Raw genomic sequence first — 25,193 nt, forward strand, 5'->3', positions numbered from 1 at the left:
TTGTCAGAATTTCTATGGCATAACTTGCTGCTGGATGATCTGGTACGACTGTTGTTGAAGCAAACATGGTCGGATATGTTGAAGCTACTAGTAGGGGAGTTCAAAGATTTTATTAGAAAAAGAACATCGTGTAATTCTAACACATACATCAAAGGTAAAAGCTTCAGATGAAACAATCTTGTTTTGTAATCCATAGTATAGTTATTCAATATAAATTTAGTTGCACGGCGCTGGACTTGCTCTAACAACAAAATGTCCTTCATAAGATGGGGTCGCCATAAGGCAGAACAATATAAAAGCTTGGATCTCACTAGAGTCAGATATAGTGTTTTTCTAGCTTGACTAGAGAAGGTGTTCTTAAAAGTTCGGCGGAGTAGGCCAAAGGACTTATAAGCCTTAGCCACTGTGGAATCAATATGACTGGCCCAAGACAAATTTTTGGAGAAAACTATTCCGACGTCATGATGTTCTGTGACATTAGATAGATGAACACCATTAATGAAATAGTTTGTGTCGTGTAATGTGACCTTGAAACGTAAAACGACACACTTCTTAATACTGAAAGAGAGGTCATTATCAAGACTCCATCCATATAGGGAGTTTAAATCATTCTGAAGTTGGTTGGAGTCAGTGATACAATGGATTGCCTTAAAGCATTTGAGGTCGTCAGCAAACTTAAAGATTGTGGAATTCTCAACTTTATCACACAGATCGTTAACATAGATTATGAACAGCAATGGTCCCAAGATGCTACCCTGAGGTACACCAGATTTAACAGGTAGAGGGCAAGATAAACTATTATTGACCAAAACACGTTGACTACGGTCAGACAAATAGGACCGTAGCCATGACCACACATCACCTGTGATGCCAGCAGACCATAACTTCAACAACAGTTTAGTATGTGAAACACTGTCAAAAGCTTTGCTGAAGTCAAGGTAAATACTATCAGTTTGTTTCTTGTCAGAACATAGATCATCAAAACATAGTAACAACTGTTGCAAAGTAGATTTGTTTTTACAGAATCCAAATTGATGGCGTGATATGGAGTCTGAATAGAAATCAAGAAGTTTGTTATGTACTAGTCGTTCTAAAACTTTAGATACATTGCATAGTAATGAAATAGGCCGATAGTTTTTGACAGAAGATTTATCACGCGACTTGTAAACAGGTATTATGTTGTGGCATTTCCAGTCACTGGGAATGACACCATTTGCCAAAGACAGAGAAAATAGATGATGTAGAGGTGCAGTCAATGAATCAGCACAGCTATTTAGGACTTTAGGTCCAATATTGTCTGGACCAACAGCTTTAGAAGTCTGTAAAGATCTTAACTCTTCAAATATGTCTTGGAAACTGAGAGTAATATCAGGAATAGCACTGGATGGAATGGACACCTCTTCTAAATTTGGTAAAGGGGTGGCAGCATCAGTAAAAACGGAGTAGAAATATTGGTTAAACAGTTCAGCCTTATCCTTATCTGACACAGCTTTTACAGAATCGTTGACTAAAATTGAGAGAAGGGATCCAAACTTGGTGATACTTTTGATATAACGAAAAAGTTTTGGGTTCTTAGATTGTGCATAACTGTTAATCAGTTCTTTCTCATAAGTTTCCTTTGCATTATATAACTCTTGTTGGGTGAGCTCTTCAAGTTGGATCAAACGTTGTACGGAGGCAAGAGTAAAATGACGATGTAATTTTTTACGAAGAGTACGGAGACATTTAAGATGATGTCTAATTGTTGGAGAAAACCAGTTGGGATACTGAGTGGGTTTTAGTTTGATTTTAGGAATGAACAAGTCCATGCCACTAAGTAATAGTTCCTTTAATATAGCCCAGGCACTGTTGACGTTAGTAGTATTGTAGTAAGCTGTTAAGTCACAAGTAGAAATGAACTGATTCAAACTGATGTAGTCACCTTTAGAATAATCGAACACATATCTTGCTGACTTATGGATGGTATGAGAAGAACTGTAAGAAAATGAAAATGTAATTGGGTAGTGATCAGATGAAATACCAAATGAATTGGAAGAATGAATAAAGAGATTACTAATGTCACTTTCGCAATTGGTGAAAATTAAATCAAGTATATTACCACAAATGTGGGAAGGTTGATCCACAAGTTGGGATAAGTTAAACTGGAATGCCAAATCACAAAGTTGATTTGAAAAGTTGACGATCCAGACAGGGTAGCCCAGTTAATGCCAGGTACATTAAAATTCCCCATAAGGATAAGTTTAGATGAAACGGCAATGACACTTTGAAAATAATTAACTAAACTTTGTTTGTACTCAGAACTAGAGTTTGGGGAATTGTAGACTAAACAAACTGTAACAGGATTATTTAACCCAAGTGAAATTGTGACCAGTTCCAGGTCTTTGGGAGAGTTGACAAGCTGGCTGGGTATGGTATTCTTTACAGCTAGGAGAACTCCTCCCCCTCTAGTGTCTCTATCCGCACGATAAATAGAGTAGTTAACTGGTAGAATTTCATTATCAAGTGTAGCATTCGTAAGCCACATTTCAGTTAGTCCAATGATGTCATGATCAGAAGTGTAAACAAAGTTCTGAAATGTAGTAAGCTTGTTATGATGAAAAGATGTTCAAGTCAGCAGCTTCCATGTTATTCGGAGAAGAATTTGTGGCGAAGGCAACAGATATGGTTGAGCAGCTCAAAGCTATCATAAACGTTGCTTCAAAACCAGAACCAAAGAAGCCAGCCAGTCATTTCATTGGCTACCACCCCCGAAACTATTCAACAACAGCAGGCCGTGGGGGTTGGGGCAAAAGCAACCAAGGTTGTTACCAACCTTACCAGAATTTCAACCACCCAGGACCAAGTATGTACCCAAGGACTGAAGAACTAACTCCGGTTATACAGACCAAAACACTGACTGTAACTCCTACTGCATGTACATTATATGTTAACAAACTGTCATGCACTATCTCATCCTACCACTGCCAAACAAAGTATGCTAAGCAAGTAGTTACTCTCAATAAAGAGGGATTTAGTGACTCTGGTGCATGCAGTGCGAATCAAGGTGTTCATAGAGAACTGGTCCCTGATAACTCAGGACCCTTGGGTTCTACAGGTAATTCAGGGATTTCACTTACCTCTAATAGAACTGCCAACACAGTCTGTGGTACCCCGGGAATTAAGCTTACAGACCAAGCTGATCACAAAAGAGGTAGTAGAATTAATCTCCAAAGGAGCAGTATCCCAGGTACAAAACACCATACAATCCATCTCATTTACAAGAAGTGGTGTATGTATGTCTTCAGAAATTTCAACGTCTTCGACACTCACCACCCCCAGAGTTATTGGCTGTTTACAGGAAACTCAGTAATAGAGTTCGCTTCCTTACTAAATTAGATTCTCGCAACTATGCTGAGTCACTCTCTAAGCAATACTCTTCTAATCCTAAGAAATTTTAGAGCTGGCTAAATTCTTCCAAGGGTAAAAGGGATTCTATTCCACGATGATGTGCCTATACTAGAGGACTCTGCTAAAGCAAATATTTTCAACCAATATTTTCAGTCAGTTTTTACGAAAGAGGATGTTTCTAGCCTTCCTGAGCTTTGTAAGTCATTGAATTTTGTGTCTCCACTTATTTCATCAGTGGAGTTCAGTCCTACTGTTGTATGTGATTATCTATGTGCTATTGATGATAGTAAGGCTTGTGGACCTGATCTGATTACTGGATTTTTGCTAAAGTTCTGTGCTGAGAGTATATCTGTGCCACTATCATATCTATATACAAAGTCAATGGAGACTGGTACCTTGCCACGTGACTGGGTCACAGCCAACATTGTCCCAGTTTATAAGAAGGGTGATAAATGTGATGCTTCTAATTATCGTCCAATCAGCCTTACCTCTATTGTTGTTAAAATTATGGAGTGTATAATTCACTCACAGCTAACTTCATGCTTAGAGGCTCATGGTCTCATATTAAATCATCAATATGGTTTTCGTAGACATCGTTCAACAACTCATTTGTTGTTGGAAGCTACCTATGATAGGGCACATACTTTGGAATTACGTCAGAGCTGCCATTGTTTGTTCCTTGACTTTTCTAAGGCATTTGACACTATCCCTCATTCACATTTAATATTAAAGTTGGAGAGTCTTGGAATAACTGGTGATATGTTGAACTGGATCACGGCTTTTTTAACTACTCGAGCTCAGCGAGTTGTTGTCAATGGATCTCATTATAGTTGGTTGCCTGTTATCAGGGTCGTCCATAGGGGGGGGGGGGGGGGCAACTGGGGCATTTTGCCCCGGGCCCCAGGAGGCCCCATGAAGGGCCCCTTGAATACCTGTTTAAAAGATCAATATACTCTAATAGAGCAGTCAGACTTAAATACTCTAATAGAGTAGTCACAGTATTCTTCAGAGGAGCAGTGTAGTAAGCTTATAGATAAGGAGATCTAATACAAAACAGCCAAGCTGTAAAAAAAGTGTGCGGCCCTCAAAAAGGCTATGGTGAAAAAAGATGTGAAATCCAAGGTGGCGGCCAAGAAATGGCTGTGATGGTAGGTTAATGGTAAAAATTTTAATAACGACAATTCAGGTGAATTTTGTGCCAATTGACCAAGCGGCACCAAAATTCACCTGAATTGTTGTTATTAAAATTTTTACCATTAACCTACCATCACAGCCATTTCTTGGCCGCCACCTTGGATTTCACGTCTTTTTTCACCATAGCCTTTTTGAGGGCCGCACACTTTTTTTAAAGCTTGGCTGTTTTGTATTAGATTTCACTTCTTTTTGTATTTGTATACCCCAAAGCCGGCCTATGGCCTGCTTTGGGACTTTTTAAACCTATCTTTTTTTCTTTACCACAGGAAGAAGAAAAGATGAAGCAGATGTACCTTAAATATTTCTGATTTTATCAGTAAATGTACAAATTATATATATAATACATATATTTATTACAGAACTGTCCATGGTGGTTTCTTTGTAACTGAACACTCTTCAAGGTAACTTCTTCTAGCTGTTCTCTCTACAGGGTGATTTATTTGTAGCTGGATTCTGTACAGATGATTTTTTTGCTGCTGAGCTCTTTACAGAATGGTTTCTTTGTAGCTGAACTCTCTACAAGGTAATTTCTTCTAACTGATCTCTCTACAGCGAGATTTGTTTGTAGCTGAACTCTCTACAGATGATTTGTTGCAGCTGAACTATCTAGATGATGGTTTCTTTGTAGCTGAACTCTCTACAAGGTAATTTCTTCTAGCTGAACTCTCTACATGGTGGTTTCTTTGTAGCTGAACTCTCTACAAGATAACTTCTTCTAACTAAACTCTCTACAGGGAGATTTGTTTGCAGCTGAGCTCTTTACAGAATGTTTTCTTTGTAGCTGAATTCTCTACAAGGTAACTTCTTCTAACTAAACTCTCTACAGGGAGATTTGTTTGCAGCTGAACTCTCTTCATGATGGTTTCTTTGTAGCTGAACTCTGTACAAGGTAATTTCTTCTAGCTGAACTCCCTACATGGTGGTCTCTTTGTAGCTGAACTCTATACAAGGTGACTTCTTCTAGCTGATCTTTCTACAGGGTGATTTGTTTGTAGCTGAATTCTGTACAGGTGATTTGTTTGCACCTGAGCTCTTTACAGAATGGTTTCTTTGTAGCTGAGCTCTCTACAAGGTAGTTTCTTCTAGCTGATGTCTCCACAAGGTCACTAGTTTGTAGCTGAACTTTCTACATGGTGGTTTCTTTGTAACTGAACTCACTACAAGGTAACTTCTTCTAGCTGATCTTTCTACAGGGTGATTTGTTTGTGGCTGAAACTCTCTACAAGGAAACTTCTTCTAGCTGATCTCTCTACAGGGAGATTGGTTTGTAGCTGAACTCTCTACAGGTGATTTGTTTGCAGCTGAACTCTCCACATGATGTTATCTTTGTAGCTGAACTCTCTACAAGGTAACTTCTTCTAGCTGATCTCTCTACAGGGTGATTTGTTTGTAGCTGAATTCTGTAAAGGTGATTTTTTTGCAGCTGAGCTCTTTACAGAATGGTTTCTTTGTAGCTGAACTCTTTACAAGGTAACTTCTTCTAGCTGATGTCTCTACAGGGTCACTAGTTTGTAAACAAATTCTCTACATGGTGGTTTCTTTGTAACTGAACTCTCTACAAGGAAACTTCTCCTAGCTGATCTCTTTACATGGAGATTTGTTTGTAACTGAAGTCTCTACAGGTGATTTGTTTGCAGCTGAACTCTCCACATGATGGTTTCTTTGTAGCTGAACTCTCTACAAGGCAACTTCTTCTAGCTGATTTCTCTACAGGGTGATTTGTTTGTAGCTGAACTATCAACAAGGTAACTTCTTCTAGCTGATCTCTCTACAGGGTGATTTGTTTGTAGCTGAATTCTGTACAGGTGATTTGTTTGCAGCTGAGCTCTTTACAGAATGGTTTCTATGTAGCTGAACTCTTTACAAGGTAACTTCTTCTAGCTGATGTCTCTACAGGGTCACTAGTTTGTAAATGAATTCTCTACATGGTGGTTTCTTTGTAACTGAACTCTCTACGAGGTAACTTCTTCTATCTGATCTCTCTACAGGGTGATTTGTTTGTAGCTGAATTCTCTACATTGTGGTTTCTTTGTAGCTGAACTCTACAAGGTGATTTCTTCTAGCCTAATTATCTCTTTCTATAGTTGCATGAATTCCCTACAAGGTAACTTTTTCTAGCTGATCTCTCTACAGGGTGAATTGTTTGTGGCTGATCTCTCTACAGGGTGACTTGTTTCTAGCTGATCTCTTGAATTCTCTTCGGGTGACTGCTCTATTAGGATGACTGCTCTATTAGGATGACTGCTCTATTAGGATGACTGCTCTATTAGAGTATCTCGATCTCGCACTTGCTACACCAAGTTGGATTTCGTGTTATAACTCCGTGGCTTTAAGTCTGATTCTTCTACACCATTGAAGAGCCTTTCTAAGATGATAACTCCATCTGTACAGCGATTTTCAAAGCATTACCCCAAGCGGTTTACCTGGTAGGCGTGGCAAGCAGTCGTTTTTTATTAGCTAATCTCGATTGCGTAATTGTTACACACTGTTGGTTTTTTCGTTGTATCTTCCTGGTTTTTAGCTCGATTTCTTTCAAACCACAAAAGGTTTGAGGTTCAATAATTAACCTATTCACCCACCGATGTTCAACTTCTTCCCATACGCGGTTTACCCTGTAGGCGTGACAACATATTGGTGTTATTTTTCGTGAATAATCGCTCATAACTCTTTGCCTGTTTATGGTATTCCAGCCAAAGTTGGTACAGAGATGCGCCTTTATACCCCCCTTCTGTGTGCCAAATTTCAAGGCGATTGGATATGGAGTTCGCATTTTATAGCAGTTTTTGTAAGTGTGCGAAAAGAGGAAGAAAAATAAGAAAAAAAAAAAACAAGAAACTAAGCCAATTTTTGAAGTCGCATATCTCGGGAACGCTTGAAGCGATTTCGCTCAAATTTGGAATGTGGAGTGCTGAAGTTGGAGGGAGTGTCCACAGCAAAAATCGTCTTGTTTCATCAAGGAAGCACAGAGCTACGGAGGTGCGAAAATTGCGTTTTCTTTCTTCCTGTCAATATACTCACGGGTGTTATGCGCCGGCTTCTTGGGCCGCACGACACACTACCGTGTGTCTTGATATGGTTGGTGAGGGGTAACTATTGTCATTGTTAGCAGGTGATGACTTTTTTTTTTTTTTTTTTTGGTCTTCAACTTACAGCTTGGGTAAAGTTGTGATTCAGAATGGAAACCTCCTTGCCTCTGGGGCCCCACTTTAACTCTATACCCTGGGCCCCTTAATTTCTCTAGGTGTCCCTGCCTGTTATTTCAGGAGTGTCCCAAGGCTATATCTTGGACTCACTGTTGTTTATTTTATATGTTAATGATATAAAATCTGTGTTCTCACACTCCTATCTAAAGATGTTCGCTGATGATCTTACTTTGTATCGGAACATTTCCAGTGAGAGTGATTGCGAGTTGTTGCAATGGGACCTTAGGAGGATATATGAGTGGACCTTGACTTGGTTGTTACGACTAAATCCACTAGTGTGAAGCCTTGAGCATCACCAACAAGCGCTATTCTTTACATTTTAATTACTATATTGGATCTCATTTGATAAGCTGGGTTCAGAAAGTGAAGTATCTTGGTGTTTTTGTAACTTCAAAATTGAACTGGTTCGACCATTGCAAATATTGTGTGCATACGGCTACGGTTTGTCTCAATCATCTTCGTCGTATTATGTTTGGTGCTTCACTTTCGGCTAAGAACATTGCATATAAGTTCCTTGTGAGACCCCATCTTAAATATGCCTGTCCTGTTTGGTCTCCCTTTACTTCTTCTAACATTCAATTGATTGAATCAGTGCAGTGCAGAGCAGCACGCTGGATCTGTAGCACCTGGAATCCACAATCACATCAGTGGTCCAAATCATTGGATGACTGTATTAGTGAATTGCAATGGCCATCCCTGCAGTCTAGACGACAATTCTTGTCACTGTCAATTTTGTATGATATTTGGAAGGGGCGTACCAGAATAAATTTTAGTGATTACTTTGAGTTCAATACACTGTGTACAAGGTCGCACTCCTGAACTTTAAAAGTGTTTTCTTCTGCTATCAATGCTTTCCATTTTTGTTTTTTTGTATCCGTGGCATTCTTGTGGAACACTATTCCTGAGGACATTTTGGCACGAAGCCAGGTTAAACATTTCAGATCTAGATTGAAACAGTTTATTTTAATGAGATTGTTTAATTCTGTACTTGTATTGTGTATGTTGTTCTGTTTTTGTAATTGTATTTTTGTAACTGTAAAGATTGTATCTAATCAAAAACAGCCAAGCTGTAAAAAAAGGTGCGGCCCCCAAAAAGGCCATGGTGAAAAAAGATGTGAAATCCAAGGTGGCGGCCAAGAAATGGCTGTGATGGTAGGTTAATGGTTACATTTTAATAACAACAATTCAGGTGAATTTGGTGCCAAGATCAAGCGGCACAAAATTCACCTGAATTGTCGTTATTAAAATGTAACCATTAACCTACCATCACAGCCATTTCTTGGCCGCCACCTTGGATTTCACATCTTTTTTCACCATGGCCTTTTTGGGGGCCGCACCTTTTTTTACAGCTTGCCTGTTTTTGATTAGATATCACTTCTTTTTGTATTTGTATACTGCAAAGCCGGCCTATGGCTGGCTTTGGGGCTTCTTTAACCCATGTGTTTTTTTATTTACCACAGGAAGAAGAAAAGAACTTAAAGAAGAATTTTAGCACTTCAATTATTTTTGATTTTATTAGTAATTATACAAATTATATACATATATTTATTACATGCCCATTATGCCACACAGGATATTTTTTTGCAGCTGATCTCTCTACTGGGTGACTTGAAATGTAGCTGAACTATATACAGGATGGTTTCTTTGTAGCTGAACTCTCTACAAGGTAACCTCTTCTAGCTGGTCTCTCTACAGGGTATTTTGTTTCTAGCTGAACTCTCTACAGGTGATTTGTTTGCAGCTAAACTCTCTACATGGTGGTGTCTTTGTAGCCGAACTCTCTACATGATGGTTTCTTTGTAGCTGAACTCTCTATAAGGTGACTTCGTCTAGCTGAACTCTCTACAGGGTGATTTTTTTGTAGCTGAACTCTCTGCAGGGTGATTTGTTTGCAGCTGAACTGTCTACATGATGGTTTCTTTGTAGCTGAACTCTCTACAAGGTGACTTCGTCCAGCTGATCTCTCTACGGGGTGATTTGTTTCTAGCTGAACTCTCTACAGGTGATTTGTTTGCAGCTAAACTCTCTACATGGTGGTTTCTTTATAGTTGAACTCCCTACATGATGGTTTCTTTGTAGCTGAACTCTCTACAAGGTAACTTCTTCTCTACAGGATGATTTGTTGTAGTTGAATTCTCTACAAGGTGGTTTGTATGAGGCTGAACTCTCTACATGGCGGTTTCTTTGTAGCTGAACTCTCTACAGAGTGATTTGTTTGCAGCTGAACTCTCTACATGATGGTTTCTTTGTAACTGAACACTCTACAAGGTGACTTCTTCTAGCTGATCTTTCTACAGGGTGAATTGTTGTAGCTGAACTATCTACAAGGTAACTTCTTCTAGCTGATCTCTATACAGGGTGATTTGTTTGTAGTTGAATTCTGTACAGTTGGTTTCTTTGTAGCTGAACTCTGTACATGATGGTTTCTTTGTAGCTGAACTCTTTACAAGGTGACTTCTTATAGCTGAACTCTCTACGGGGTAATTTCTTTGTAGCTGAACTCTCTATATGATGGTTTCTTTGTAACTGAACTCTCTACAAGGTAACTTCTTCTAGCTGATCTTTCTACTGGGTGATTTGTTTGCAGCTGAACTCTCTACATGGTAGTTTCTTTGTTGCTGAACTCTCTACAAGGTGAATTCTTCTACCTGATCTCTCTACAGGGTAATTTGTTTGTAACTGAACTCTGTACAAGTGCATTTTTTTGGGTGATCTCACTGCAGGTTGATTTGTTTGCAGCTGAACTCACTAAAGGATGATTTGCTTGTAGCTGAACTCCTTACATTGTGTCTAGTTTCTAGCTGATCTCTCTACAGGGTGATTTGTTTCTAGCTGATCTCTCTACAGGGTGATTTTTTGTAGCTGACCTCTCTTCAGGGTGATTTGTTTCTAGCTGATTGCTCTGCAGGTTGATTTGCTTGTAGATGAACTCTCTACAGGGTAACTTGCTTGTAGCTGAACTCCTTACTTAGTGTCTAGTTTGTAGCTGATCTCTCTACAGAGTGATTTGTTTGTAGCTGAACTCCTTACATTGTGTGTAGTTTCTAGCTGATCTCTCTACAGGGTGATTTGATTGTAGCTGAACTATCTATAAGGTGATTTGTATGTAGCTAATCTCTCTGCAGATTGATTTGTTTTAGTTGAACTCTGATTTGTTTTTAGCTTATCTCTGTACAGGTTGATTTTTGTGTAACTGATCTCTCTACAAGCTGATTTGTTTGTAGCAGATCACTCTGCAGGTTGATTTGTTTCTAGATGATCTCTCTACAGGTTGATTTGTTTGTTGCTGATCGCTCTAAAGGTTGATTTGTTTGTAGCTGAACTCTCTGCAAAATGTTTTGTTTGTAGTTGATCTCTCTACAAGGTGATTTTTTGTAGCTGACCTCTCTTCAGGGTGATTTGTTTCTAGCTGATATCTCTACAGGGTGATTTTTTGTAGCTGACCTCTCTTCAGGGTGATTTGTTTCTAGCTGATCGCTCTACAGGTTGGTTTGTTTGTAGCTGAACTCTCTACACGGTGATTTGCTTGTAGCTGAACTCCTTACATTGTGTCTAGTTTCTAGCTGATCTCTCTACAGGGTGATTTGTTTGTAGCTGAACTGTCTAAAAGGTGATTTGTTTGTAGCTGATCTCTCTGTAGGTTGATTTGTTTTAGCTGAACTCTCTACAGGGTGATTTATTTGTAGCTGAACTCCTTACATTGTGTGTAGTTTCTGGCTGATCTCTCTACAGGGTGATTTGTTTGTAGCTGATCTCTCTACAAGTTGATTTGTGTGTAGCTGATCTCTCTGCAGGTTGATTTGTTTGTAGCCGATCTCTCTATAGGGTAATTTGTTTGTAGCTGAACTCTCTATAAGGTGATTTGTTTGTAGTTGATCTCTCTGCAGGTTGATTTGTTTTAGCTGAACTCTCTACAGGCTGATTTTTTTGTAGCCGATCTCTCTACAGGGTAATTTGTTTGTAGCTGAACTCTCTACAAGTTGATTTGTGTGTAGCTGATCTCTCTGCAGGTTGATTTGTTTGTAGCCGATCTCTCTACAGGGCAATTTGTTTGTAGCTGATCTCTCTACAGGGTGATTTTTTTGTAGCTGACCTCTCTTCAAGGTGATTTGTTTCTAGCTGATCTCTCTACAGGGTGATTTTTTGTAGCTGACCTCTCTTCAGGGTGATTTATTTCTAGCTGATTGCTCTACAGGTTGATTTGTTTGTAGATGAACTCTCTACAGGGTAATTTGCTTGTAGCTGAACTCCTTAAATTGTGTGTAGTTTCTAGCTGATCTCTCTACAGGGTGATTTGTTTGTAGCTGATCTCTCTACAAGTTGAATCGTGTGTAGCTGATCACTCTGCAGGCTGATTTGTTTGTAGCCGATCTCTCTACAAGGTAATTTGTTTGTAGCTGAACTGTCTATAAGGTGATTTGTTTGTAGTTGATCTCTCTGCAGGTTGGTTTGTTTGTAGCTGAACTCTCTACAGGGTGATTTGCTTGTAGCTGAACTACTTACACTGTGTCTAGTTTCTAGCTGATGTCTCTACAGGGTGATTTTTTGTAGCTGAACTCTCTTCAGGATGATTTGTTTCTAGCTGATCTCTCTACAGGTACATTTGTGTTGATTTGTTCATTGCTGATCGCTCTAAAGGTTGATTTGTTGCAGCTGAACACCCTGCAAAGTGTTTTGTTTGTAGCTGATCACTCTAAAGGGTAATTTGTTTGTAGCTGAACTCTCTCCACAGTGACTTGTGTGTAGCTGAATTCTGTGTAACTGAATTCTCTAGAGAGTGACTTAATTGTAGCTGAATTCTCTACACAGTGCATGACCTGAACTTTCTTCAGTGTGACTTGTAATGTTCTGAATCTCTATAGTGATATATTTGCTTAACTCTCCACATGGTGACTGTCTTCTTGCTGAACTGTCTATAAGATTAACTGTTTGCAGCTGAACTCCCTATAGAATAACTTGTGATGTAATAAAATTCTATAATGGAATAAATAAATTAGCCGAATGCTCTATTAGGGTGACTGTTCTATTAGAGTATCTCGATCTCGCATCTGCTACACGGAGTTGGCTTTCGAATCATAACTCAGTGGTTTGTAATCCGATTCTTCTGTACTACTGCAAGGACTTTCTATGAAGATTATTCCAGCTATACACCGATTTTCAGCTCATTGCTCTAAGCGGTTTGCCTAGTAGGCGTGAAAACTAATACTTTTTTATTCATAAAAATCGATCGCGTAATTGTGACACAGGTTGGGTTTTGTGTCATATCTCCGTGGTCTTTATCTCGATTCCTTTCAAACCACCAAAAGGCACTCCTACGATGGTTACTCCATCTACATAGCAATTTTCAGCTCATTCCATGAAGCGGTTTACCCTGTAGGCGTGACAACAAATCGATCTTGTTTTACGCGAATAATCGGTCATAACTCCTGAACCATTCATCGGATTTGTACCAAATTTGATGCTAGGATTCGCCGTTGGACTCCCTTTCTGTGTGCCAAATTTCAAGGCGATCGGAGTACGCGTTTGCGTGTTATAGCAATTTTTGCAAGTGTGCAAAAAGACGAAGAAGAAGAAGAAGAAGAAAAAAAACGAAGAAAAAAAAACGAAACTTTGGCAGCTCGTATCTCGGAAATGGCTGGAGCGATTTCCTTCAAATTTGGAATGTAGACTCCCTTGGCTGGCGGGCAACTGTGTAGCAAATTTGGTTCCAATCAGATAAGTGATCACCGAGATACAAATGTGTGAAAATGACGTTTTCGTTCTTCCTGTCAATATACTCACGGGTGTGGCGCGCCAGCTTCTTGGGCCGCACGACACACTACCGTGTGTCTTGATGTAAGGGTATCACCTTGTACAGGTACATGCCTTTTGTGTATCCCTTTAAACAATTTGATAATTATACAACCAAGTACTAAGAATAATACGAAACGCGGTTAAAATTATGTCATTAATAATGAAATAAATAAATAAATAATTAATAAATAATGTTTGAGAAAACTACAAGGCCTAAGGCTTCGCACTCACCGGGAATAGAATCCATGTTGTATGAAGAGATAATCGTATAATAGGTGAATGTTTCTGTGGAGGTGATAGAAACGTACAACAATTCTATTTAATGCCGATCAAATCAGCACGTGATATACCCACTACCAATCGAGCCGGCAGATTCAAATGGCTATTTAGATGAGCGAATTGCTGTTTAATTGTGTTTGAAAGTGTTGCCAGCTGGCACACTAAGTCTCAAGTCGCCATGCCAGCTGCCAGTGGATGCGCTCCGTGTATCTATGGCTGCAGGACACCTGAATAGGTTTGACATGCCAGCTGCACCAGGACAGGTATGTTTATTTGTATTGTAATGTACATATGTCTTGTATTTTATATTTTTTTCTGGCTTGCTAGGCTCTGGTTGGTTTGGTTGTCTGTTTGTACTAATGTATTGTAAAGAGTGTGGTATGTTTTAAATGTTTTCTTGTATTATTGTACATTTTTCCTTTACCTAGCTTACTAGGCTCTGGCTGGCTTGGCTGTCTTCCTTTATCTGGTTCACCTGGCTTGTATACTCCTACAGTTATTGTGCATCTCCTGTAAGTTGTGTATGCATATACTTTGTACACATCACTGTGCCATTACCACACCAATGATGTACTGGCACTTAGCTACTGGTGGCCTTTAGTTATGATGCCACTATTGTGTTGTATCTGTCACTACTGTGATATATTGAATTGATTTGGGGATCGTGCCTTCACCACCTAATAGCCTCACCAGGGGGCTGTCACATTGGTATATGTACTTGGATGTATGTGACGCGGTCCTAGTAATAATAATAATAATAATAATGGGGGGTTTCATATCCCAAATTTTTATTGTTCCCAAAAAAGATGGTGGTTTTAGACCAGTGATAAATCTGAGGGCATTAATTCATCCCAGAGGAACACTTCAAGATGGAGTGCTTCCACATGGTGAAGATCTGATAAGGGCTCAAGACTGGCTAGTGAAAATCGACCCATACCTGTTGGCTCCGATTCATTCAGACCACCACAAATATCTTCAATGGCAAACCAAGACATACCAGTTCAGTTGCCTTCATTTCAGACTGTCATGTGCTCCTCGAGTGTTTACAAAATTGATGAAGCCAGTGATTGCCTTTATGAGGGAAAGAGGAATGAGATTGATAATCTACCTGGACAATATGTTAGTGATGTGCGATTCACCAGAAGAGTTGACAAGGCAAGTGAATATGATTCAGGAGTTCTTTGGATTGCTTGGCCTGACAATCAACAGCAAGAAGTCCCAGTAAACACCAGTTCAAGAGATAGTGTGCCTAGGTCACCAATTATCAACAACACAGATGGAGGTTTCCCTTCCACGAAGCAAAATGCAGAAGATCCATCCAGGGGCACAGAACATAACAAAGGAACCATCAGTATGAGAACTACACCTGTAGCTTCCTTTGTCGGGATGACCAATGCAGTAAAACAGAGCCCCCCGTTTCACTGGCATATACAAACAAGCCCCAATAAAAAGGGTAATTCCCCTTGCATCTCCTCAGAAGGTGAAGGAGCAATACCAACAAATCGTAACCCTCACATCAGAAGCTGGCATGGTGGACCAATTCTGCTATGACTTACAACTCTGCCCCACTAACTCACCATTCATCAGATATCACAATCAAGACAGATGCATCCCTGTTGGGGTGGGGTTCCAGGACCTCCGCAAATGGGAACTTTGGTGAGTAGAGGAGCAGGAAATGCATATACCAATGCACTGGAACTGATAGCAGTGCTCTTGGCAATAAAGACCTACTCCAAAGGGAAGGAACATCTGAACATATTAATTCGAACAGACAACATGACTGCCAAAGCATATGTCAATCATATGGAGGTGCCCACTCTTCTACCTTGAACTCAATAGCAATAGAGATCTGGAAATGGTGCCTGGATTGTCACCACCACCTGTTAGCAGAATATCTGCCAGGGGTGGACAACAAGATAGCAGACGAAGAATCCAGAGTAATGAGGGATGACTGTAACTGGATGATTCACATGAATGTTTTCAATCAGATCAACAAAGCTCTGGGTCCCCTAGAAGTGGACATGTTTGCCTCCAGGTTTACCCACCAACTTCCATGCTTCTTCAGCTGGAGATCAGATCCAGCAGTGGAGGCAATCGATTCCTTCAATCAGAACTGGAGCCGGTTCAAGGGGTATGCAAATGCCCCATGGTGCAATCCTGTCTACACTGTCAAAGGTCCGCAGAGACAGAGCCAAGATTACTTGTTGGCCCCAGTTGATTTCTCTACCGAGATTTGTTTGTAGCTGAACTCTCCCCAGTCACTTGATTCTAGCTGATCTCTCTATGTGGTGACTTGCTTATAGTTGCATAAACTCTCTCTATATACACAGTGACTTGTTTCTAACTGATCTCTCTACAAGGCTGCTTCTTTCTACTGAACTCTCTACAGGGTGACTTGTTTGTAGTTGAACTCTCTACAAGGTGACTTTTTGTAGCTGAACTCTCTCCAGGGTAATTTATTTGCAGCTGAACTTTCTACAGGGTGACTTGTTTGTAGTTGAACTCTCTACAGGGTGACTTTTTGTAGCTGAACTCTCTACAGGATGATTTGTTTGCAGCTGAACTCTCTACAGGATGACTTGTTTGTTCTACAGGGTGACTTTTTTGTAGCTGAACTCTCTACAGGGTGATTTGTTTGTAGTTGAACAGAACTCTCTACAGAGTGACTTGATTGTAGTTGAACTCTCTTTTGGGTGACCTGTTGTTAGCTGAACTCTCTACATGGTGACTTGATTGTAGCTGAACGTTCTAATAGAGAGGCTTATTATGAAGCTAATGTTCTATTAGGGTGACTGCACTATTAGAGTATCTCGATTGTGCACTTGTTACACCTAGTTGACTTTCGCATTGTAACTCAGTAGTTGTGTAACTCAGTGGTTTTTATCTGATTCCTTATAAACCATTGAAAGCTTGCTTTAAAACAATTAATCTACTTCTCTACCTATTCTCAGCTGATTCCATAAACTAGTTTGCCTGGTAGGCATGACAAGTAATACTTTTTATTAACAAAACTCGATTGTGTGCTTTTTACACATAGTTGGAGTTTTTGTTATAACTCCATGACTGTTAGCATGATTTCTTTCAAACCACAAAAGGTGTGCACTACGATAGCTACTCCACATACAGACCGATTTCAAGCCATTCCTTCAAGCGGTTTACCCTGTGGCCTTGACAAAATATCGCTATTGCATTTTTTGAAAATCATGTATAACTCCCTTGTTCTTTATCCGATGTATACAAAAGTTGGACTGCAAATATGCTGCATTACGTTCTCACTGCCCTCCAAGTTTGATAAAGAAAATCGACTAAAGCATGCATGAGTTATAGCGATTTTTCTAAGTGTTGCGAAAAGAAGAATAAGAAAAGAAAAATATGAAGAAACTAAGACAAACTTTGAAGATGTATATCTGAGTGATGGCTTGGTGGATTGAGCTCAAATTTAAAATGGGAGGTGCCCCACCCTGGGGGAATTATACAGTAAAAGTGGTTGATTTCCAGTCAGGCACTATCAAGTTATAGATGCATGAAAACGGCATTTTCTTGCTTCCTGTAAAATACACACTTGTCTGTCACACGCCCGTACTTGGCTGTATGACACACTATCGTGTGTCTTGATCCTGTACCATTTATATTACAGTAAATTTGTTACAAAATAAATGAAATTTGTACAAAAACATCTTCACTGTAAAAAAAGCGTGTCCAAGAAACTACAAGTAACTGTAATAACCACAACTAAAAGATCTGATATCTGGTGTGGCCAAGAAAGAATGTAAATGCTACTGAGTACATAAAGTTCAAAGATTTTAAAATGTTACACTGACTGATGTAATCAATACCTTTAATTGTCGGATGGCTCAGTTATGCAATGGCCACCTGCAATTCGTAATTGTATGAGGAAGGTGAAGTTAAAATATCAACATGTAATTGGCCAATTCTCAATTACAGATACCAAGGTTTGAAGATACAAGAAGTAATATAAATTACGGGTATGCGCAATAGTAGCACATGTCACTGTCCATAGGTGTAGCTGCTGTCACACACATCCGGCTTTTTTCATTCACTGATACATTCAACTGCACTGCCAAAACCTAAAAGAAAATCTTGGAAGAAAACAACTACTATACACAGTAATATAAAAGGGTGTTTATAAACAGAGCAGGTGGCCATTGCATGACCAGAGTCATTTGACAATGATACTTCAGAAGACTCAGTTTCTATATCAACATGAGATTTTGAACCACACTTATGTACTGGCCACCAGCACTGATATACCAAATGTTATTGAATGTGTTGGCTTGTAATAGAAGCACTGGAAAGTTCCCTGACCAGACCAGTCAGCTGCTTTTAGTATGTCTTCTACTGTTACACCAGACATAGCTGCTTTGGTAAACGCTGCTGCTCTTGTTGAATGAGCTTGAAAAACTGACGTATTAACACCTTCTCTCCTAAGGCATGCTTTTAACCACCTTGCAATGGTACTAGAGGTCACAGGTTTGTGCTGGCCAATAAATGAAAGGAACAGGTGATTTTCACCTGATATATGACGAAAATTTTGGGTTAGAAATTCATATGCCTTCAAAGTCGCTACAGGGCATAAACAATCATCCTCCTTGAATGTTGGAAAGAAAAATTTGCCCTGTTGTGAGAAGGGCATGACTGCTTTGATAAGTGTGATGGAATAAATATAACGCCCTCAGGACAAAAGGCTCTGTTGTTTTAGAGCTGCCAGATCAGCTCCCCTGCACAGACAAAACAATTAACATAACTGTCCTGATTGTAAGATTTTCTGTAAGGTGATCAATCCTTCCTGAACATTTCAAGACTTAAATCTACATTCTAAACTGAGTGCTATTTAGGTTTAGGGGGTCATTAGTTAAACATCCTTTTTAATACACGAGACACTAGAGAGTGTTGGCCCACTAACTCACCATCAATTGTTTCATGTACTGAGGAGATTTACTGATCTGTATTGATAGCCCTAGATAGTTTTCCACATCCTTTATAGGTCCAGAAGTGAAACTCCATCCCTTTCGTTGCACTGGCTGTCCCATTGTTTGAAGAATGACTCTTAATTTGAGGTAGTTTTGCTCCTCCAAGATGCTGCCAGTAATCAAGTAGCTTTGTTGAAAGGCCTCCTTATTGGCACTGGTGCCTGATGATGGCCAGGTGGCTAGCTGAGGTACCCCTGTTGGCATAATGGACTCCTTCTGTGTTGGGGAGATAACCAGATTCTCTCTCCTGGGAAGCAGATGAGGAAAATCGTACAACAGTTGCAGTAGAAGTGGATACCATGGTTGCGTTCTCCACGCTATATTTTAAGTCACCCTGTAGAGAGGTTACACCATTGAAACCACAATCAATCATCAGATGCTAGTGTATAAAACAAATGGGGTGAGTGATCTGTTGTTCTTTCACCTATCAGTTGAGTGTACCCTGAGTGATATATATCACGTATACCACAACTGTGTCAGGATTTTGCTGATATATACACCCTTACTCCTCGGGCCTGCAGCCCCTGGGGTACATATCAGCTTGCAGCCATAGTACAACTATTACATAAGACTAGGCAAACAAATGAATACATGCGGTGTAGCAATAAGGGGGCCACTGAGGCTTCCCCCTCTATATTTGTTGCAGCAGGAGCTTATGCCTTGTGGCACTTATGAGCTGAATTTAGATAGGGCTTAGCCCCTCCACTTTTAAATATCAAGACAGTCTAATAGAACAGTCATTGAGGCAGTCATTCACTTAAATAAAATATTCAGGTGGATTTTCAAATAAAATTCTGTCAAATTCAATTTCAGTCAATTTCCAAAGGCATGCCACCAGACCCCCTACCATGTTTCACATGCGGTCTGCACAAATTACATTAACTGCTTACTAGCTACCCTCCTTATATATCCCCCTCACTTAAAACTTACTATGCCGTGGTATACACATATGCTTAACAAAGTACGTAGAGCCTCAGTATAGTAAAGCTTACCTGCCTGTAAGTAAAAATGTTAACAGATCTGCAAAAACCCAACACAATCACGTAAGCCTAAATTTACAGTATTAAACATTGAATACAATTAAATGGGCAGAATATTTGTGTATTATTGAAAAATTTTAAATCCTTCTTTCTTAGTGAAGGAAGGGACTAACAATAAAAGCCTGGATATTACCTTATTCGCCTACTCAATAGGAGTTGGAAACTCTTTGTTTTGGTGCAGCAGACCCAAGGATATGCAAGTTATGAGCGTTTGTTTACGTCACATCGAAGCAATCATACGTGACCAACTTTTTCACAAATTTCGTCTTTGTATGCAGTGAAGAAAGGCGATAAAAGGACAAACTTACCAAATAATTGATTCCCCTATTCATGACAAACACGATGGTGAAACTTTCAGCTCAGTTCATCAATTTGTTCATAAGTTACAACCGTTTTAGTAAGCACCTATAATTTATTTTCCCTATACTTGCTGTACAAATCAATTTTTCTGTTGTTTCTACTTTGTAGGGCTGTAACTCCAAAAGTTATTGGCATATGAGGCTGAAACGTTGCCAGAGGGTACATTTGGCTAAGTAGAATATAAATGTTTAATAAACAGGAATTCAAAATGCATGATTGTTTTGCAGATCTGGTCACAAATAATAAAATAGAGAGAGATTCAAGATTGCTGAAAAAATAAAAAAAAGGAAACCTTTCTAGAACTACGTACAAAGGAGCATCCCAAACCCTTTAAAGTCTAACAATGAAATTGTCTCACACATAATCTCTATTCAGACTCAATAGATATGTGACCGGATCTGCGAAAACCCGACATAATGGTGCAAGCCTAAATTTTCATTGATTTGCAATGGGTAAAATATTTGTGTAATTTAAAAAAATTTGATAAAATTTGTGAACGCTTTGTTCTTTGTGAGTTCTATGATAAAACCTGGATATCATCTTATTCGCCTACTAAAGAGGAGTTCAAAAATTTTTGTTTCGTTGTAGTAGACTAAATGATACGTACATTATGGGCGTTTGTTTACGTCACGTTGAAACGATCGTATGCGATCGATTTTTCTTCACTGATTTCGTATCTGTATGCAGTGAAGAATGGTTATAGAAGAACACAATTTCCCAGTAAAGGACTCCCCTATTCATGGCAAACACAATGGTGCAAGTTGCAACTCTGTACTGCATTGTATTTGTAAGTTACAGCTGTTTTTGTAATCGCATGTAATTTATTTTCCTAATACTTGCTGTACAAATCGATTTTTCTGTTGTTGCGGCTTTGTAGGGCTGTAACTCCAAAAGTTGTTGCTATATGAGGATGAAACTTGGCCAGAGCATGCACGTGGCTAAGTAAATTATAAATATTCTATAATAAAGAATTTGAAAAATGCACCATTATGTCGGATTTTCGCAGATCCAGTCACATATGGTATGTAAATATATCATATATAAAAGCACAGATAATGTGCACTACAGCCTGTAGCATATAGAACGTTACTATGGCATACAGATATATAAGATGTCAGTTACATATGCCACATTGTCAATGATGACACACCCAGAATGTCAAACTCATTCACACTTCTACATTATAACATATTGCATTGCATACACACCCTAGAGATTATTAAACACAAACCTGTGCCCATTTATAATGGCAAACACCAAGCAGTTGCACATGAGTGGTGTCTTCCCCTTCTCTAGTTCATAATCTTCAAGGGTGACATCAACTCCATCTTGTTTAAGCAATCGTTCAACAACTTTCGCATGACCATAATAAGAAGCAGCTAACAGTGGACTAGTCTAAAAGAGAATATAAATATGAGTGTACAAACAAACCATGAATTTGCATAAACATTATACAAGTATAAAGTTCAATTAGCTGGAATAAAAAGTAGTGAAACAAGGGAGGTTTATTACACCTGAAGATATACTAGTGGGCATTTAATCCCTACTTCAGTCTATACCCACGACTAAATTAGGGATTAAATGTCCACTAGTGTATAGGCGACCTCTTTGTTTCACTACATTTTATTTCTAATCGAACTTGAATTTCCTTATGCATGTTTTTTTTTTAACATTATTATAACCAGTGAACTCATGCATACTACATCAGAACAGAAAGACTGGCACCATGCTTATTGTTTTCATCAGAATGCAGGATCCAACTATTACTTACTGAATTAGCAAAGTGGCCATTATGCTTTGTTTTCAGCTATGTTCAGTCTGTTACACAGCATTAAAAATGAATGGAAAAAAAAACACTAGGAGAAGGACCTCTGCAATCAATTAGTCGCAACAGAAAACTTGGACAAATCCTGTCAAATGCATCATGAAGTGCTACCACGAATCAACACTTTGCGCATTCAAGCAAATATAAATGGGACGCAAAGGAGGACAGAGGCAAGTCCATGAAGCATGCATTGTACATACTGTGGTATGCCAAAAGGCACCTGCAAGGCTGAACCAATGTTGAACAGTGAAAAAATCAAGCCTGTAGTCTTAGCCACGTTTGTCTGTAGAAATCAATTAGCCAGTTAGGCAGTCAGTCAGTAGAAAATTCCACTAAAAAGTTTTAATTTTGTAACAAGAAGAGTTTCAGGTTGTACTGAAGACGCTTTGGACTTGGTTATACCTAACCAATGAAGGTGGTGATATTTTTGACCCGAAAACCCTAAATCTCCATGATCCCTAATATACACTATCATACTGTATGATACACCATAGATAACTAGTATTTTTAAAAATTGTTAATTTAAAAATGAAGTAGGGATCTATGCAATAAAAAGTAGTGAAACAAAAGATGAATAATGGTATTACAGCATAGCTCAGTGAAAAGTCCCTACTTTGGCATTGAAAAAAGTATATTGTTATAGCTATAATGTGCCAAAGTAGGGACTTTTCCACCGAGCTATGCTGTAATACCATCATTCATCTCTTGTTTCACTACCTTTTATATAGATCTCTGCTTCATTTTAAATAGCCTTTTTTAAATACTAGTTTGCTTAGTTTTTTTTGTTGCAGCACAGTGTAACTTATGCCACCTGCCACCAGGAAATGCACTGCTTGTAGAATGGTATGTGCAAAGTATGTGTACGAAGTAGACTACTGTCAACTAGGATGCTACAACCTCTCGTGCCCATGAATGATTTAGTCTGGCGTAGCCGCCAGACCTGGTCTGTATCAATAGAGGTGCAGCTGGAATGTAAGTGGGCAGCCTTTGTATTTCTATGAATTAAGCTGCATTCAGGATCGCTGCAGATCATACCTCACTCATGAATACAATTAAAACTAGAATTGTGATATACATTCGGGGTAGCCATTATAGTGGTCATGAATTTCACTGACAAGAACAATTATTAGGAATTATAAACTGAGTAGGGACAATGTAGCACCCCAATAAAATGTACTGGATTGCAGTAGTGCATAGTGTCCAAATACTGTAATAATAAGCAAATATCCCTACTGTTCATTCATTGGGGTACTACATTGTCCCTACTCTAGTTTAAAATTCCTAATTTTTACTTGTATATGTTGCATACTACCATACTGTATGAGATGCATTTATACTTACATTCCAAGAAATCTTTTTGGGATTTTTTTGAGCTCCTTCAAATTTCCCATTCACATTAGCTCCCACCTCAAGTAAGTAGTCAACAATTTCTTCATGGCCATATTGAGCAGCATAAGTTAGGGGAGTACGGCCATTTTTCTCATTACTGAAACAAAACAATAACATGATAATGATATGTACATAAGGTGTAAGTCTGTACATACAACACATACGCCATTCAGAAACAAAACAACTTTCCATTATGTATTTTCCCATGATGATGGAGCTGCAAGCAATCATTCCAATACAACTAAAAACATGGTGTATGGTTCAGTATGTTTTATGGCTTCATCTTAAGCATGCAATTGTCTTTTATGAAACAATAATGTTTAGCAGTTTACAGTTACAACACCACAAACATGCGTGACATTCTCATCTAAGTTGATGCTGGGTCATTATCCTCTTCTGCAGATATAGTACACTGTAGCTGTGCAAATAGCAACTTGTGGTGTTTCAGTGGTGTGAGTTTGGGTGTGGACTGTGCTGGTTGTTGCAGAACTAGCTAAGTACATGCATTTACATCACACTCACACTGCATCAATGTCAGCATGATGGCTGATCAACAGCTTGACAATCTTCAAGTGTCCATTAAAAGTGGCAATGTGCAACGGTGTTCTACCTGTAATAACATTGCCACTAATTCTATGAACCATACACATACATATGTACAATAGCACTAATGAAATGTGACATACCATTAATATCTGTTAATGTCACTTTGGCACCTTCCTTGAGTAACTCCATTGCAACCCTACAAACAAATATTAGCTATTGATAATGAATCTATATGCATCTAGGATGTTGTAAAAATAAATAAGTAAATGCTACGTATAGTTAATAATTTTGCATTTTGCTTCTATAAAGTCATTACATCCCATCTACATATTTTTTATGACTACCTAGTCAACCAACCGTCAGCAGGTAACATTTACTTTGACTCACTCATGATTTCCACTCTTGCACGCTATATGTAGCGGAACTTGGAATTTGTTGTTTCTCATATTGATGTCCGTATTGAAATCTATAGCAGCCTAAAATACAATACAGTGATTGTGCATAAATTACATCTTTAGCTTTAGTAGACTTCTGTTGTAGACAAATAATCTAGACATATCACAATACTAAAATCAGTAACCAACATGATGAAAAAGTGATTTTGTGTAAATGTTGTAAACGCCAGGTGCATTTTATCAAAATTAGACAAGGAAAAATTGAACAACACCAGCAAGCCCACATTCACCAAATGAGGGATTGTAAGATCTCATCGATTTGTCAGACACCTCCATGATGAGAGAGAACAAAGTCTATAGCTGTCTGAGAAACATGGCTGCCTTTACATTGTTTGTGGATATCACCAACACCACTAACTGTGGGACTAACATTTGCAACAACATTGAGTACCATGTTTTGGATTTCCAAACTCCTGTGCTCCTTGGAAATGTAGGACACTGCTTACTAAACACTTATATGGCAGTCATAGTGAGATCACTTCCTGTTCATCACATTCCTCATGTAATCCAGAATTTCTGACAACCACTCTGTGATCTGAGCCATTCATGATTTTATTACTTACACTTGTTTGTTAATGTAAGTATCCATTTGTTTAAGCAATTAAGTTTCAGATGTACATTATTTTCTCCCTGATACATGGCTCAGACTAATACGCAAAACATGACTACAATCAATCCCTTACTTCGAGAAAATTATGGACAATGCTCATTTTATTCTTAAGTGATAGCTA

General features: G+C 38.8%; 1 protein-coding gene across 1 annotated transcript in view; it reads right to left on the reverse strand.

Moving 5' to 3' along the window:
- Positions 1-25,193, reverse strand: part of LOC136248450 (transient receptor potential cation channel subfamily A member 1 homolog) — a 90,083-nt gene that overhangs the window by 35,348 nt on the left and 29,542 nt on the right. Inside the window, exons 6-10 of the mRNA XM_066040230.1 lie at positions 24,395-24,483; positions 24,148-24,203; positions 23,984-24,071; positions 23,414-23,558; positions 21,479-21,642 (exon numbers count right to left, since the gene is read on the reverse strand). Coding sequence (XP_065896302.1) covers positions 21,479-21,642; positions 23,414-23,558; positions 23,984-24,071; positions 24,148-24,203; positions 24,395-24,483 — 542 coding nt within the window. The remainder of the gene's footprint in view (positions 1-21,478; positions 21,643-23,413; positions 23,559-23,983; positions 24,072-24,147; positions 24,204-24,394; positions 24,484-25,193) is intronic.

This window comes from Dysidea avara, chromosome 3 (assembly GCF_963678975.1).
Source record: "Dysidea avara chromosome 3, odDysAvar1.4, whole genome shotgun sequence".
Classification (NCBI taxonomy): Eukaryota; Metazoa; Porifera; class Demospongiae; order Dictyoceratida; family Dysideidae; genus Dysidea; species Dysidea avara.